Source organism: Saimiri boliviensis, chromosome 13, assembly GCF_048565385.1.
Source record: "Saimiri boliviensis isolate mSaiBol1 chromosome 13, mSaiBol1.pri, whole genome shotgun sequence".
Classification (NCBI taxonomy): domain Eukaryota; kingdom Metazoa; phylum Chordata; class Mammalia; order Primates; family Cebidae; genus Saimiri; species Saimiri boliviensis.
Window position 1 is genome coordinate 97,280,667 of NC_133461.1, and position 17,167 is coordinate 97,297,833.

General features: G+C 58.8%; 2 protein-coding genes across 4 annotated transcripts in view; both read left to right on the plus strand.

Annotated features, from left to right (window-relative positions):
• Positions 1–5,804: 5,804 nt before the first annotated feature.
• Positions 5,805–12,026, plus strand: FGF17 (fibroblast growth factor 17). Of its 3 annotated transcripts, none has more exons than XM_003937149.4 (5): positions 5,805–5,879; positions 6,059–6,095; positions 9,054–9,231; positions 9,451–9,557; positions 10,855–12,026. In XM_003937149.4, exons 1-5 carry the CDS (start codon positions 5,845–5,847, stop codon positions 11,146–11,148), a joined length of 651 nt encoding a protein of 216 aa, XP_003937198.1. In that variant the 5' UTR covers positions 5,805–5,844; the 3' UTR covers positions 11,149–12,026. The 3 variants fall into 3 exon arrangements, with proteins under 3 accessions (XP_003937198.1, XP_003937199.1, XP_074240139.1); XM_003937150.4 differs by having other exon boundaries at positions 9,087–9,231; XM_074384038.1 differs by lacking the exons at positions 5,805–5,879; positions 6,059–6,095 and having other exon boundaries at positions 8,890–9,231.
• A 4,236-nt stretch (positions 12,027–16,262) lies between these two features.
• DMTN (dematin actin binding protein) overlaps positions 16,263–17,167 on the plus strand; it is a 30,486-nt gene continuing 29,581 nt past the window's right edge. Inside the window, exon 1 of the mRNA XM_039461145.2 lies at positions 16,263–16,528. The gene's annotated coding sequence lies outside the window, so the exon portion shown is untranslated. The remainder of the gene's footprint in view (positions 16,529–17,167) is intronic.

Below are 17,167 nucleotides of genomic sequence, written 5' to 3' on the forward strand. Positions count from 1 at the left end.
TGCTGGCTTCTCCCCGCCCCTCCCCAGCACCCTCTGGGGCCAGGCCTGAAGTGAACCAGTGGGGAGATGGCCCTGGCGTCCTGCCAAGGACCCCCAGGTGTGGGGTCCAGCAGGTTAGAGCTTTTTGAACACCTGCCCAGGAAAGTCAACAGCCAGGCTTGGCCTCCTGTCCAGCTATAGCTTCTCTTGAGACCAGAGACAGAGGTAGAAGAGGCCAGGTTGGGATTCTTTATTATTTTTAATTTTTTTTTTTTTTTTTTAGAGGCAGGTCTCACTCTGTCACCCAGGCTAGAAGGTAGTAGCACAATCCTAGCTCACTGCAGCCTCGGCCTCCTGGACTCAGGACAATCCTCCCATCTCAGCCTCCCAAAGTGCTGGAATTACAGGTGCCAGCCACCACACCAAACTAATTTTAACATTTTTTGTAGAGACAGGGGGTTTTGCTGTGTTGCCCAAGCTGGTCTCTAACTCTTGGGTTCAAGAGATCCTCCCACCTCGGCCTCTCAAAGTGCTGGGATTACAGATGTGAGCCACCGCCCCTGCCCAGGGTGGCATTTTCTCTGCATGTTTCCGATACCCATGAGGCAGACTGGGCGCAGTCCTGCCCTCCAAGAAACAGACAAGCCACCAACTTCAGGTCACCAGAGTCCCACCTTCCAAGAAACAGACAAGCCACCAACTTCAGGTCACCAGAGTCCCACCCTCCAGCAAGAAGACAAACTAGTAACTTCAGGTCACCCAGAGAGTGACAGGGGGACTGCTCCACGTGGGCAGCTGGGGCCTTTGGAACCTGGTTTCATCCACCGTAACCCGGGGTAGACCCAATTCCTCACCTTCAAGTCACTTACAGTCTAGTGGAAACAAAAACCAACACCATGGTTTCAGTCACTGTCTGGAGTGGAACAGGCGAATTTGGAGGGCAGGGGGAAGCAGTTTGGTGAGGAGGTCTCCTGGAGGAGGTGATGAACAAGAAGGGGCTGGGGGGTTCATGAGCTGCCAGAGGATGTTGCTGGGAACAGGAGCAGAGCATGCAAAGGGTCTGAGGCAGACACTTGCTTGAAGACAGATGGGCTGTAGTCACTCACAGCCGCTAACACCCAGGACTCACTCCTTTAATCCTCGTAACCATGCCTTAAGGGCGTTGTGATTGGCTCCATTTCTTTTAACATTTTTTTTAAGAGACTGGGTCTCACTCTGTCACCCAGGTGGTAGTGTAGTGGCATGATCATAGCTCACTGCAGCTTCGAACTCTGTGCTCAACCTATCCTTCCCCCTCAGCCCTCTTGAGTAGATGGCACTACAAGCATGCACCACCACACCAAGCTCATTTTTTAACATTTTTGTAGAGACAGGGAGGGGGGTCTCAAACTCCTGATATCAAGCTATCCTACCACCTTGGCCTCCCGAAGTGCTGGGATTACAGACGTGAGCCACCACACCCAGTCCAGCCCCATTTCTCAGGTGAGGAAAGTGTGGCACAGAGAGGTTAGACAACCTGCCCCAAGGTCACACAGCTGGCAGAGGAGCCAGGGAGTCTGGCCCCAGAGCCTGGGATTTTGACCACTCTGCTGATGAGAGGGAGGCATTCGCCAGTGCTCAGTTTACAAAGTCTCATAAACTGAGAATGGGAATTAGAAGTCAGTCCACCGTGTGATGGGAGTCCTCGAGGGCCAGCCAGGCCTCTCTACAGCTGAGCTCGTATTGGATAGGTACTTCTTCCCCTCCCCTGGCCCCAAGCACATGAGGGTATGCAACAAACTGGTGATCACTTGATTTTGATTGGCAAGCAGGCAGTAGGAAATATGTTGCAAAGGTGGAGGCCGGGTGCAATGGCTTATGCCTGTAATCTCAGCACTTTGGGAGGCCTAGGGAGGCAGATAGATCACCTGAGGTTAGGAGTTCGAGACCAGCCTGACCAACATGGAGAAACCTCACCCGCTACCCCAGTCTCTACTAAAAATAGAAAATTAGGCTGAGCTCCGTGGCTCATGCCTGTAATCCCAGCACAAGGCTGAGGCAGGCAGATCACAAGGTCAGGAGATCAAGATCAGCCTGTTCAACATGGTGAAACCCCATCTCTACTAAAAAAATAGAAAAGTTAGCGGGGCATGGTGGTACACACATGTAGTCCCAGCTACTTAGGAGGCTGAGGCAGGAGAATCGCTTGAACCCAGGAGGTGGAGGTTGCAGTGAGCCGAGATTACACCACTACACTCCAGCCTGGTGACAGAGTGAGACTCTGTCTCAAAAAACAAAAACAAAATTAGCTGGGCGTGGTCGTGCATGCCTATAATCCCAGCTACTTGGGAGGCTGAGGCAGGAGAATCTCTTGAACCTGGGAGGTGCAGGTTGTCATGAGCCAAGATCATGCCATTGCCCTCCAGCCTGGGCAACACAGCAAAACTCTGTCTCAAATAAAACAAAACAAATTGCAAAGGTGGGGGGTCCATCCTCATCGATAGGGTGCCCTTTGCCCTCTGCCCTTCGCCTTTCCCCTGCCCCAGCGCTTCTGTTTTTCAGCAGGAAGAGGGTGGGCTGGGCTGAAGCAGGTGGTGGCAAGTGGCAGATTTGCAGGTGGGCTCTGTTGGCACCAGCTGGGCTGTTAGGAGAGGCAGGCGTAAGACGACCCCGGGTGGGGGGCGTTGAACTTGGCACTAGGGGGTAGGGATTAACCACAGCAGCCCAGGCTACTTCTCACTTCCCTTGTCACCTCCTGAACCCTTCCCCAGCAATGAATGTTAATAAGCCCCACCCTCCTTCCCTCCCCCCACCCCCAGCTCACTCCAGTCAAGGGAGCAAGTCTGACAGTTTAGGTCAACTGAGGCTAAGCCCCAAAAAGGGCCCCTGCCCCACTTCTTGTGGCACTTGATGCGTTTTGGCCAGTCCTTTATCTCGGCTGACGTGGACGGCGGCGGTTTTGACAGCATCCCTGGTGGTAGCCATTTCCTTTTTATAAACGGGGACCCTGAAACCAGAGAAGAGAAGGGACTTGCCACAGGTCACACAGCCTGTAAGGAGCAGGGCAAGGGGGCGGGGACCAAATATAGGGCTCCATGCCCCTCCTACTGAGGCCCACCACTGGCTTCCCCATGGGCGTAAAGGAGCAAACCAAGTTAGAAGGCCAGGCCTGGCTGGTCGTGGTGGCTCACGCCTGAAATACCAGCACTTCAAGAGGCTGAGGTGGGTGGATCATGAGGTCAGGAGTTCGAGACCAGCCTGGCCAACATAGCGAAACCCCGTCCCTACTAAAAATGAAAAAAAATTAGCTGGGCATGGTGTTGTGCACCTGTAATCCCAGCTACTGGGGAGGCTGAGGCAGGGGAATTGCTTGAGGTGGAGGTTACAGTGATCTGCGATCACACCACTGCACTCCAACCTAGGCGACAAAGGGAGACTCCGCCCCCTGCCCCTAAAAAAGAAAACCAGGCCTGCAGGTGCCCATCAGGAAGGGATAAAGATCCACAGCTGTGTTGTCTGTGATGCAGGCCATCTAGCCTTGCCCAGAGTCCCCTGGCTGAGCCCTGAGGCCCGCTTGACTGGCATTTGTTACCATAGAGACCCAGGCTGGCCTGAGAGCTGGCCAGTGACAGCAGGCCCTGGCTCCATGGATAGAAACCAGGTACTTGGGCTCAGAGGCCTTGAGCGGCTCCCACGGTCCCCATGGCCAGTGAGTCCCGACATCATAAAGTGGAGCCCTCACCTGCCTTCTGCCCCCAGCTGGCAACCCTATTCTGGAACCCAAGGCCTGAGCTGTGCCCTCCAAGTGTCTGTGCTCTCTTTAACGCCCTGCCTGGGGCGTGGGAGCTGGTGAGGATGTGGAGATGAGGTTGAAGGTTTCCCAGGGAAGGAGCCCGAGCTGCCAGAAGAGGCAGAGCGTAACCCAAGCTGTAGATGACGGGAAGGATCCACAGGGGAAAAGCAGAGAGGTGGGCATGTGGTCCACTGGTGCCTTGTCCCAGCCGTGCCACCAGCTAGCTGTAAGGCTCTGGGAGAGTTCGTTGCCCTCTCTGGCTCTCATCCGAGGAATGAGGAGGTTGGAAAAAATGATGAATCCCTAAGACCCCTTCTAGCTTTGACATTCTTTGAGTTTCATTCCAGAACCCTGGACTCACCCAAGTAAGCAAGGCCAGGGCTCACACCATCCTCCCCACACCACCTCAGGCTCACCCACTCCTGGGCTGGGTTCCTGAGGAACAGCCTGCGGAGAGGAGAGCCGGGAGCTGCCTGCACTGGTCCGTGTATGGGGGCAGGGGTGGCAGACCACTTTGTGGATTGATGGAGCTCAGAGAGGTGAGAAGGAACCCACAGGTGAGAGTTTCGCCCTCCCGGTCATCTCTTTAGGTAAATAAATTCACATCTGTCACTTCCCCTTCCCTTGCCACCCTGAGGGCACTGAGAACTCCAGGGAGCCCAGAGCCGAGGCCTGAGCTCTGCTTGCTCACACTGGCTCTTCCCTCGGACCCCCAAGCCCTCCCATCTTCTACAGTTGCGGTCATCCACTTTTCCGTAGGGAGGGAACAGCATGAAGCTCTGTGGTCACCAGTCTCCAGGACCTCAGATCCCACCTTTAATCCTGAACACGCAGGAAGGCTTCTGTGTCCCTACAATGAAGCAGGTTTGGGGCTGGACCTGGAGGTCCGGAAAAAGCGTGGACTTTTCTGTTCTGGCTCTTCTGTTCACTAGCTGGGTCATTCTGAGCAAATTACCTACCAGTGTGCCTCAGTTTCCTCATCTGCAAAATGGGCTAGTCACTGGCATGGTATTGAGCTGTGTGGGACCAGAGGTCATGGGAAGAGGCTGGTAGGCACTTCATTTCAGGGACACAGGACACAGGGAGGGGATGCTGAGCTGCTCCTAGCTCAGAGAGGCTCCAGGGACAGGCATGAGAAGGAACAGGATGCAGAATGGTGAGTGGACCTGGGTCTCGGAACACAGACATCTTGAAGTCAGCTGTGTGATGATTTCACACTTGACCCCCCAACATCCTGAGGCATTGCTGTCCTCATTTCTCAGACGGCACTACAGAGGCCCAGGGAAAAGGGGCTTAGGCCAGGACACCCAGCTCTTCTCCCAGTATCTGTCTCAGGCCAGCTTTTCCAACTCTCAACTGGGATTCTTCCTAGATCTCCATCTGTACCTGCCAATCCACCTCTGACCCCCAACCTGTTGTGCCCACTATTTGCTGCCGGTCAGGGCAGCCTTAACCCCTCCTTCCCCAGCAATCAGCTGCTCCAAGCCAAGCCCACCCCTGCCCCCTGGAGGGAGGCTCCTCCTTTTAAGGCTGCTTCTGGGAATTTCCACTCCGGACCCAGAGCCAGAGACCCCAGCCCCGCTTGGCACCTGCAGCTCACCCTTAGGGAGGTGGGGCACCAGACCTTAGGGTAGGAGACCGCAGCCCCAGACAGAGGAGGAGGGGCTCCCCCTCCCTTGCCTGCCACACATTGAGCTTGCCTGCATCGAGTTTGGCCAGTCTGTGAGGGTCAGCAATAGAGCAGGAGACCTCCTTCAGAAGGTGCCCACTGCTCCATCCCTGCACTGGGTGGCCCAGGAGAGAGGGGCAGCCCGGAGGGCACAGAGCGCACACCCCCACCTGCATCTGCTTTGCAGCCTCACTGGCCAGGAAGGTGGACACCTCATACCTCAGTCTCCCAATTACGCCCTCCTCCTCCCCCTCCTCCTCCCTCTTCTCTCTCCTCCTCCTCCCCTTTCTCTCCTCCTCGCCCCCCTGAAAACCTGTGGCTTGGAGAGACCTTGGCTTCTCTGGGACTCTACTCCTGGGGACTGCCCACATCTGCTCCTGAGCTTGGGGGCAGGGGGGCAACCGCCTGAGGAACCTCTCCAGCGATGGGAGCCGCCCGCCTGCTGCCCAACCTCACTCTGTAAGTGTGCTGCCTCTCCCGCTGGAGTTTTGTTGCCATTTCCAGGCTCAGGGCAGCCCTCCTCTTCCCGGGACTCCCACGCGTGTTCGCACAGGGCTGGCAGGGTTGGGGGGGGCCTGAGTGCACCCTGGGCTTGTGGCTGGCACCCACACCTGGGCTTACCTCCTCCATCCTCACAGGTGCTTCCAGCTGCTGATTCTCTGCTGTCAAACTCAGGTAGGCAGGCGCTCCCACCGGCTTTCCCCCAATTTTCCCATCCCACCTAACCTGGGCAGGTGCGGGTAACCTGCTCCTTTCAGGTGGGCAGAGGCAGAGTCTGGCCTCTCCCCGGGTCCAGGAGGCACTGAGGTTTGGAGAGGAGTGAGCCTTTGACAGGGAGGGCAGGGAAGGGGGCTAAGTTGTTATCTCTGTCCTCTCTCTGAGGACCCTCCTGGCTTCCCCTGGGTCTCTGCTCCTCTCCATCCCTCTCCACCGGGTTCCCCCATAAAGCTAAGTGTTGGCACTCCGGACCTGAGGTACGGAGCCCTGGATCGGTTGGAAGTGGGTGGCAGTGATGGCTCAGGTGAGGCTTGGGTTTGCCAGTACCTGAAAGGATAGGTTTCGATGCAAAATCACTTGTATGTCCCTCTGGCCACCAGACTCCATCAATATGGGTGCCCGGGGTGGGGGGGGGTCTCATGAGCATATCCAGAATGCCCGGCCAGGGTGAGGTGACTCCTCACCTAGAGGGCACAGAGGTCAAGCCCGAAGAGGGTTGTTTGGGATGGGATGCAGGGTTTGCTTCTCCATGCTCCCCCACCCCACGTCGGCCCCCCACCTCCTTCCATGCACACCTCCCACCCCCAAGTCTTAGCCCCCAGTGCGAGGCTTGCTCCCTTTTTTGTGATCCTCCATAAAAGTGCAGCTATTAAAATGCACTGGTCCAGAACCGCTCTGGGGAGAGATCGCTTGGCTTTCCCAGGCCAGAGGCCGCTTCTCTTCATATCCAGTGGGGACTTTTTTTGAAGGTAAATGCCTTTTCTCTGGGAGAGGGAAAGGGGCAGCCTTTGAAGCAGTGGGGGTGTGGGAGAGGGAGAGACAACTCTCCCCCCCCTTCCTTCCCCCTTTTGCTCCAGCCCCGTTCCAGGCCTTTTGCTTCACACATCCAGGGGGAGCCAGAAGAAAGCCCCCAGCCAGGCTGGGAGGGGGCTGGGGGTGGGCCCAACCTGTTCTGGAAGGGAACTAGCACAATGGTGCCGCTGGCCGGGCGTTTATGGCCTGGCTGAGGCCCCATTCAGGACTGAGGGAAGGTGGCAAAGCGGTCCTTTCCCCCTTGAAGTGCCCCCTCACCCCCCTGGGAGGGGGGGCCAGCAGACCGGACCACAGCCATGCTTGAGGGGCCGTCTGACAAGCAGCTGTCTGCAGTGGTGGAAGGGGAGGTCCCCCGCAGCGGGAACATGAAAGGGACAGGCTAGGTCCCGCGGGGAGAGGGACTTGTGGGCTGTGGACTGTGGGGGGGCGTGGGGCTGCCTTTGTGAAAGGCTTGAAGGGGGACAAGGAGAGGAGGGGGCTTGCGGGGGCGCTCTCTGCTCCTGACCTGGAACAGACTGCCAGAGGAGGCTGTCGGCCAAGAGGGGCGGAGGGCCTGAACCTGGGCCAGGAGGCGGGGCTGGGCCAGGCAGGACCCCACCCCCTGGCAGGGAGGCCAGCGAGGGGCAGGCTGGGCAGGTCCCCCACCCCAAATGCTCCAGGGTGGGGCGAGGGGCAGGTCCTGCAGAGGCTGCTCTATGGGGAACTGCAATTGGAAATGAGCAACAGTGCACAGGAAGGGTTAACCGTGCGCAGGTGAAAACGGCCAGCCCCAGAGCTGCTCCCTCACTCCCCTCCTCAAAGGTGATATTTACCACCCCTCCCTAGGAGAGAGTAGACCCTAACAGATGCTGACCTGGGTCTAGCTCTGTCCAGATGGCTGGGGTTGGGCCTGGGATAAAGGTGGAATTAGGGATTTGGAGCAGGGGCTGGGAAAGCCGTCCCAGCACAAGCAGCAGCATCCAGGTGGAGAGAGAAACAACACAAAAGGTGCATTCTCAAGTTAGAGCTCAGGCTGTTGCCAGCAGCTGGGAAGCCTAGCCTGGGTGGCACCTTGCAGGATGGAGGGCAAGCAGTACACCGGGGCTCCCCCACTCAACCTTACAGATGGGAAAGGAGAGACCTAGCTGGGAGGCAGCACCCCTCCTGGCTTTGCACAGTGTGTGGGGGGAAATGGCTCCTCTTCCTGCCCTCCAGAGGGGAAACAGGTGGGTAGGCGCATCCCCCCAACTGGCCAGGAGCCCCTGTTACATTGTGGCAAAGGAGCCGCCTGGCAGGGGCAGCCATTGGCCCACTGCTGATAGCGCCTCTCCTTTCGGTGCTGCCTCTGCCTCCCTCCGCTAAGGAGGCACCTTGCCTGCCTGCTCTCCCTTCGTGCCCACCCCTAGCCCCCCTGCCAGCTAGCCCCAGCTCCAGCTCCAGCCCATAGAGGAGGGAGGAATGCTGGAAGGGCCCTGAGCACCAGGGGTCGAGGCAGGGCAGAAGATGGGTATGAGCCCAGGATTCCCTGGTTAGTGCTGAGAAGACATGTTCACAGGGCCCTGCAGGAGCCTCCAGAGACCCCTACATGCTCTCTGGCGACTCTAACTCGGAGCGCCATCTGCTCTGTGCCCCTGTGTGCTGGGCAAGGGGTCTTTCAAGGACATTGGGGAGGATCAGGAAGGAATCTAATGGTCCTGGCTAATGGAGCCATGTCCCTGGAGTTCTGCGGGGAGGTGACGGGCTCTGGTCTAAGAGGCAGGGACAGGGGTTCTGTCCCTCATGAGCTGTGTGCCCTGTGCACCTCCTCCATAGAACATAAGGATGGGATAGAACCCTGAAGGCTCCTTCCACCTCCCAGGGTCCTGATTCCACGGCTGTGCTCTGTCACTAAGTGTTCCCCAGCCTGGGCAGTCCACCCCTGCTCTAGGGTAGATGCAAAGCCAAGAGGTTATGACCGGCTGGCTCATCCAGGGGCCTGGGAAGGTTATGGCCATATGCCCTCTTCACTCTGCAGGACCAGTGGCCTGTCCCCACTACATTCACCTCACCCCTCTCCCTTGGATGGACCAGCGGTGGTGTCACCCAAAGCAAATTGACACTATTTTTCCCTTGGTAACCGCAAAGGGGGAGAATCACCCGTCTCCTAATTTTAACCAGTACGTGAGGGACCAGGGTGCCATGACTGACCAGCTGAGCAGGCGGCAGATCCGCGAGTACCAGCTCTACAGCCGGACCAGCGGCAAGCACGTGCAGGTCACCGGGCGTCGCATCTCCGCCACCGCTGAGGACGGCAACAAGTTTGGTGAGAGCTGGCCCTCCCCTCAGGCCACCCACACCTCCACCCTGCCTCACCTCCTGGTCCATTCCCAGATCCTGTGTCAGGGCTGAGGGCCCCAAGGCCCTGAGCATCCCCAACCCCCTCGCCTGAGTCTGGAGGTCAGTGTGGCTGGGCAGTCCCCTGCCGTAGCCATAGGCCGGCAGCCCCGATGGACGGAGGTTTTTCTCCCCTCCCCCACCACAGCCAAGCTCATAGTGGAGACCGACACGTTTGGCAGCCGGGTTCGCATCAAAGGGGCTGAGAGCGAGAAGTACATCTGTATGAACAAGAGGGGCAAGCTCATCGGGAAGGTGAGGCGGGAGACTGGGAAGGAACAAAGAATCAGGACTTCTGGGGTGGGGACACAGAGGGCAGCTCGCTCCCCTCTCCCTCCTCTGAGCCACACCCTCCTGCACAAAGACTTCCCATCCCACTCCCAGCCCACCCACTGGGCCACTCTCTGGTTTCTTTATTTTATTTTAGAGTCCCAGTCTGGCTCTGCTACCTAGGCTGGAGTGCGGTAGCACAATCATAGCCCACTGCAGCCTTGAACTCTTGGGCTCAAGCGATCCTCTCCCCTCAGCCTCCCAAGTAGTAGCTGGCACTATAGGTGCATGCCACCATGCCCAGCTAATTTTTTATTTGAGACCAGCCAGGGCAACATAGTGAGGCCCTGTCTCTACAAACTCATGGGCTGATCCTCTCACCTCAGCCTCCCAAAGTGCTGGGGTTACAGGCTGAGCCAATGAGCCCGGCCTGGTTTCTCTATTTAAATGAGTCCCTGGGACTCTGTTAGCCCTCTGAGGGGACTGGCAAGCCATCGGGATGGGTGGGCTGACGTCAGGAGTATTTCTCCAGCAGGCATCAGGAAGAGTTTAGCATCTACCTGACACTGCAGCCTTTGGGTGGAGGATTAAGGGCAGCTAAGGGTGGAAAGTGGGGCACAGAGGTAAGGCAGGAACTCTCCCACCTTCAGTGGGGCCGGGGAGGTGGGGGCGCTCCAGCTCGCAAGATACATGCTAAGCAGCTGCTGCCACCAAACCACACGGTGGGCCCAGCCCTGTTGGGTAGGCGAATTCCACTTCGTTTGGAATCAGGCAGTCCCAGATTCCCATCCCGGCTGCTGGTTTGCTTCTCTTTCTCAAGCCTCGGGCTTCTTGTCTGTGGAAATGGGCACAACCCCCAGACTGTTGGCAGGGTGGTATGGGTCGCCACGCTGGCGCCCTTCTTTCTTCTCATTGGAGGCTGCTGCCTCCTCTCCCACGCCCAGCCGCACCACTCACCCAGGCTGCATGAGCATTCTCAGCGCTAAGGGCACGGGCACGCTCAGAACTGTGGCAGGACCTTGATCTCCACCTGCAACTCAGGAAGCTGAGGCTCAGCCTCGTATAGGGCTGCTAAATGACAAGCCTGCAACTCAGATCCGCAGTGTGTTTTGGCCACTGTTGCCTCTCTAACTAGGACGCCATTTCACCAGGCAGAGTTCCCTGGGCTCAGGGCCCTACTGTTCCCGTGGTCCCTCCTCCATCCTCCAAGAGAGGCCCTAAGGGCAGACACCCCAGACCAGGGTAGGTGGACAATGCCCTTCCTCTCCTGCTTCTCCCGCAGCCCAGCGGGAAGAGCAAAGATTGCGTGTTCACGGAGATCGTGCTAGAGAACAACTACACGGCCTTCCAGAACGCCCGGCACGAGGGCTGGTTCATGGCCTTCACGCGGCAGGGGCGGCCCCGCCAGGCCTCCCGCAGCCGCCAAAACCAGCGCGAGGCCCACTTCATCAAGCGCCTCTACCAGGGCCAGCTGCCCTTCCCCAACCACGCCGACAAGCAGAAGCAATTCGAGTTTGTGGGCTCCGCCCCCACGCGCCGGACCAAGCGCACGCGGAGGCCCCAGCCCCTCACGTAGTCAGGGAGGCAAGGGGCAACACCCTTGGGCCGCCTTCCCGTCCCCTTCCCTTCTTAATCCAAGGACTGGGCTGGGTGGCGGGAGGGCCGAGAAGCAGCCAGCGCACCCCCCGCTAGGAAGGGGCAGGCGGGTGCCCCAGGGGCGGCTGGCACAGTGGCCCGGGTGGCAGGCCCTGGAGAGGAACTGAGTGTCACCCTGATCTCAGCCGCCAGCCTCCCAGCCGGGCTCCTGAAAGGCCGGGGCCTCGAGACCTTGCAGACACCGTCTGGAGGTGGCTGTCCTCAAAATCTGCTCCCTCAGTCTGCCCCCAGCCCCCAAACTCATCCCGGCCGCACTGTAGGAAGGGACTTTTTTTGTTTGTTTCAGGAAAAAAGAGGGGGAGAGAAAGAGAATAGAGGGTTGGCCACTCCTCACATTCCGCGACCCAGGCCTGCACCCCACCCCCAACTCCCATCCCCAGAATAAAACCATTTTCCTGCAAACGGGTTATCTGAAGCGGGGTGGGGGATCCAACCACCGGGCACCCCTGGAAACCAGCCTGTCCATCCCGGCCAGGCGTGGCCCCGGCAGGTGCAGGCGCGGCCCGCAGCGCCGGGGCCCCTGGAGGCGGCGGGCTCGGCCCCGCGGGAGGCGGGCGGTCCAGGGCGCGTCCAGGCCGGGCGGCCCCTCCCTGGCGCGGGCTCGGGTTTCCTGGGCTCGCGCAGCGCGGCCCGTGCTACCTGTTGGGGAAGAAAACCCGAGCCCCCGGAGGGGCCGGGGCCGGGACGGGCATCCGGCCGGGCCCAAGCCCGAGGCGCGGGCAAGGGCACTACGGAGCCCGGCGGGGCCCGAGCGACCCGCGGACGCCAGGAGCCTCCTCGGGCAGCCAGATTGCTTTTTTCCGGTGAGGAGGGCGGGGGCGGGGAGCGGGGCTGGGCGGGCGGAAGAGGGAGGGGGCGAGAAGGCGTACCCTGTCCTCCCGGGTCCCTGCGGGGCCTGGGCGGGGGCCACACCTGAGGGCAAATCTCAATTAAAGGCGGCGCGGCCCGGCCCGGATGGAGCGGGGGAGGAGGCGAGCGGCGCGGGGACGAAGGGATGGCCCTGCCCCCACCCTGGCTTCTCCGGTGGGCTTTCCCAGGGGCCTCCAGGTGTGCGTGTGGGGAGTGGAACTCGCGGGCCATAAAACCCGCCTCTTCTGTCCGCTGGCTTTTAATCAGGTCCAGGGGGAGGTCCTTCCTCACTGGGACACCCCCCCGCAACCCGGTCAGCTCTTCAGGGGGAACGCCCTCAGTGAGCCTTCTGGGGATGGCCTCCCGGCCTCAGTTTCCCCTTCCCTTACGGAGCCTTCTCTTCTGGGGAGAGCCCCCCAGCCTCAGTTTCCCCTACCGTCAGTGAGCCCTCTCTTCTACGGATGTACTCCCTCCAGCCTGCTTCCTCTCCCCTCTCTGTTCCTTCTGAGACTACCTTGAGGAGGGGGATTACGGAGAGGATGAAAGACGTCCCTTCTCTCTGCTCCCTGCCATGGCCTAAAAATAAGGAAAGAAGAGGAAGTGGGGAAGGGCCCTGGTCCAGTGACGGTGGGAGGTGGGTGCAGCTGCAGCCCCGGTTGATGGCGAGGGCCGGCGCAGAGTCTGACACCCCCACCACTGGGCAATTTAGAAGGTGGGGACAGCCGCAGCCAAGAGGGAGGTCCCCAGTCCTGGGACAGACATTCTCCCTACTGCTCGTCATAATTGCTTTTCACCAGGTTACTTTTTTCTCTCCCCCGTCACAAAGAGCCTTAATCCCAGTGAAGACCGCGCGGTGTTGGGGGTAGCTTTCTAGGATGTGTGGCGGGAGGGTGGTCTGGAGCCTCAGCTGATAACTGGCGAGTTCAATGGGACTTTAAAACGGGGGCAACACCCAGCAATTACTTGAGAACAAAGGGTTGGGGGCCCCCCAGGTGTAGAGAACTGAACTTTGGGGGGTGGCTGGGAAGGAGGTGTGTTGGGGAGGGGGGCTGTTACAATCCCTCTGATTTCCGCAGGAATTTGAGACATTCTTTAAAACTCTAGACTGCCTCCCTGCTAGCCGGCTCTCCAGCCCACTCCCACCCCTCCCTCGCTCGGGTTAGAGACGGCTTCAAAGGTGGACCGGGCCCTTTGTGTTGCCTCTGCTTTCTTCACGGCCTTTCTCCAGCCCCTCCCTCCCTCTCTGACCTCCCCAGCACCGACAGGCCTCTGGGGGCCGGCTCCAGAAAGCCCTCACTGTTTTCTGTCTTGCTTTTTGAGGTGAGACCTAGCAGGGAGGGACAGAGAAGGGAGAGGGAGAGGGAGGGCCACTCCAGAGGCCTGTGCTGTCCCAGGGAGAGCCCTCACCCCAGCCCAGCCCTCAGGTGCCCAGTGCCTGCTCCTGCCTTGGGTCCCTGGGTCTCTGGCTGGGCTCTGAGCCTTCTCCTCGCCAAATCTCTCAGCGCCTCTGCCCAGGGCACCGTGCCCCAGGTGGCTTTTCAGGCTCTGGAAATCTGTTCAGCTCATTTCCCCTGAACTAGTGGTGACTTCGAAGATGCTAAAAAGGAGGAAGCCACAAGAGTGGATCCCTAATGCTGGCACTTCGGAGGGGACTGACCAGGCACAGCTAGGCGGTGGGCAGGAAGGAGGCTTCCCCGGGTCCTCAGGCCACACCTGGCTCCAGCAGCCTTGCTCGCCTCTGAGCGCCTGGGTCTCTGCAGGTGTGAGCAAGAGTGGCCACAGGGGGCTAATTGCTAGTCGCCCCTTGCTGTTGGGGAAACATGAACCCCTTTAGGGGGGAATGTGACCAGGCGGAGGGAGGTGGCGGCAGCAGCCACCAGTGCCTCAAATCTGAGGCCAGTTTGGGATTGCCAAGAATGCTCGCTAAGAACAGCTCACATATTGACCTCCCTTCTCTGTCCTGCCCTGCAAACGGCCAGGACCAGACCAGGCAGGGGAGAGCTAAGCAGGATATCCAAGGGAGACAATCACTTTAGGCCACATGAGCTGGTTCCACTTACATCAGTCTATTCAACCCTGTCACTCTGACGCTGAGACAGTGACTTTCCAGGGACCAAGCTGAAAGCCTTGCCTCCGTCATCGCCGTCTTCAGCCCTAAGCACTTGCCCTGGCAAAGAGACACCCCCACCCCCCTCGCCTGCCATCCGGGCTTCTCTTTCCCCTCCTCACAGAGGACCCTTCCCTGAGAGTCCCTCCCACTCTGTTCTTCGCCTGCCTGCCGCCTCTCTGAGCAACCTCAGCATCTCAGCCACCAACTGCTTGCCCTCCTTGTGGGTAACTGCTTTCTTTCCTGAACTCTGGGGCTCTCCACCGGGGCCAGGCCTCACTGGGATCTGTCTAAATCTGCACTCACTCCCGGCATCATCTCTGTGCCTCCCAACACGGCCCTCCACTCCAGGACACCTGAGCTGGCCCCACTCACCTTTCCTATCATCAACCACAACTCCACCCAGGCCTCACCGTCCTGGCCACACTCCTAGTGTCATCTTTAAGACTCCGGTCCGGCCCTGTTCCCACTCCCTCTTCAGCCCTAGCCCCACAATTCCTCTTTAAGAACACTGAAAAACTGGAACTCTATCAAGCAAGCATGCCCCCATCCTCATTCGAAGGGTTCCTGCCACCTGGCTTGTCCTGCTGTAGCACACATGCACACCCAGACCACGGGCTCCTCCTCTGCTCCACAGGCTCTTGGCACTTCTCCGGGATGAACGACTGTCCCCACCGCCACTGGTCTCGCCAGCCCTTCACTTGTCCTTGCCTTATGGTACTTGTCACAGCTTGTCCAGAACTGTCATAATGCATGTGCTTGTCGTGATCCTGCTAAGTAGCAAGTGTCCCAGAAGTAGAAATAGTCCATCTTATCCTCCCCCACCATGCCCAGTGCAGTACATTGCACAGGGTAAGTGTTTATTGAGGAAATAAATCACCTGAAGCCCCAGAAAGAAGTCATTGGCCCAGCACCCCACCGTCCCTCCAGGTGGAGGCAGGAGAGAGGCCAGAATCCTGTGCTCTCCTTCCTTAGGCAGATGTGGGCGGGGCGAGGGCTTAAGCAGTCAGTCCCAGTATTTCTTTTTCCCCCACAGCATTCAAGCCCTGTGCTAATCCTTCCGTTAATAAAAAAGATGGACAAGATAGAGCTCCCAAGGCACTTGAGATTTAATTGGCGGGATAAATCCATAAAAAGGCAATGCTTGGGTGGGACATTTGGAAATCCCTCTCTTACACATGGTATAACAAAGCTTTCTTTCTTTCTTTCTTTCTTTGGTACATCCCCAAAGAGGGAAAGGGGAGATAAGAATTATTGGAAATAAGGAAACTAATATGTACTGAGCTCAGCAGATGTGCGGGGACACACTCAGGGCACACTGGCTTGCACCCCTTCTTTAGGGCCGTGAGATGTTCCCACGTAGCACGCGTGGCTGAGTTCACACTCAGAGGCGCCAGGCCATTCCTGGTCTCACAGCTAGTGAGCACTGCACCGCGATTCTCCCTGGCTTCCACGCCTTGCGTTCGAGGTTCTCCACTCTGCTGCCCAGGCACCGTGGGTTCTGGGGTGGGAGAGAGCATAGGCCAAGGTGTTTGGGGGGACTTTGTGGGAGGCCTGGCGTTTGCGTGATTTCAGTGGAGAAAAGATGCACAAAGCGGAAAATGACGAGCAGAAAAACAGGCACGAAAATCAAGGCTTAGAGGCAGGAAAATGGGAGGTGTGCTCCCGGGAAGGGGAGCAGTCTGTCTGCTTGGCTGGAGCTGAAATTTGTGTAGAGAAGTGGCAGGAAGTGATTGGGTCAAATGATGAAGAGTTTGATCCTTATGCTGTGGCAAGGAGGACATCAGGAAGGGCTTTGGGGACACCCGATGACCGTGGTCTGGTGGCAGCATGTTGGAGGAGCAGAGGCTCTGGGGTCTGGGCAGCAGAGTCCAGTGCCCAGAAGCAGGGAAACATGGCTCCCAATCTCTGATGAGAATGGAGACTTTGGGGCCCTCATCCTTCCTTTTCTTCAGGTACCTGACGCCCTTTCCCTCCTGCCTGAGTGTCCAGGTGCCCAGGCTCCACCTCTCCAGGAGTTAATATTTAGATAGTATGGGGAGGCACTCCTGGTGCTCCCCCGCCCAGCAGGTTGGTGCATGGGGTGGGGCCGGGGGCACTGGAGTGAGACAGCCCAGTCGTGGACAGAGAGGCCTATGGAGAGGGCCCCGGGGAGGGAGGAGGCGGCGGGGCCCAAGTTCGCCCAGGACATCTGGCACCAGTGACCTTGTGGGGAAAGGAGCCAAGAACAGAGCCTCATCCGGGGTCCTGGGACCCCCTGCTTGAGAGACACAGGAGCCCTGGCCCTGCGTTGTGGACACAAGCGCCCATCCTCAAGGTCTTGAGAACTCCTGAACTTTCAAAGGTATGCGAGCCCTGGCAGCCGCCGCCTGCCTGCTTGGTATGGAGCAGAGCTGAGGAAGCCTCCACCTGGGGTCTGAGCTAACAGGCACCCGTTGTTCAGTGTTGCCAGCTTCGGGGTAGGGGGAGTCTCCCCTCTCAGACAAGCCGTACTTGAGGGGTCAGAGGCCTTCCCAGGAGGAGGAGGCTGGAGGCAGAGTAAGTCCATGGGACAAGGAGAGAGATGAGGTGGGGGCAGGGGATGGCATGGGTGAGAAGGGTCCCCTTGCCTCCTTTCTGGATGCCCACCACCAACACACACATACATACCCATGGACGCGTGCGCGTGCACACGCACACACACACACACACACACACACACACACACAGCCCAGATCCCTGGCAGCAAAATGACCTTGGCAGCTACCACTACTCAGGTCGACAGAGGGAGCCCTCACTCTGCAGTCCCCTTGGGTCCAGGCCTGGCTGGGCTGAGCACTCTTCCTGCCCTAGCTGGCCACCCCCACCCGCCCGCCCGCCCGTGGAGGGACATTCTGATGGAATGTGGGACTCTGGCATGGTGGGGGCAGTGGGAATGGGACCTTGAGGGACTGGAAGAGAGCCGTCCCATTCTCAGGTGGAATGAGAGAGGGTTTGGGACCGG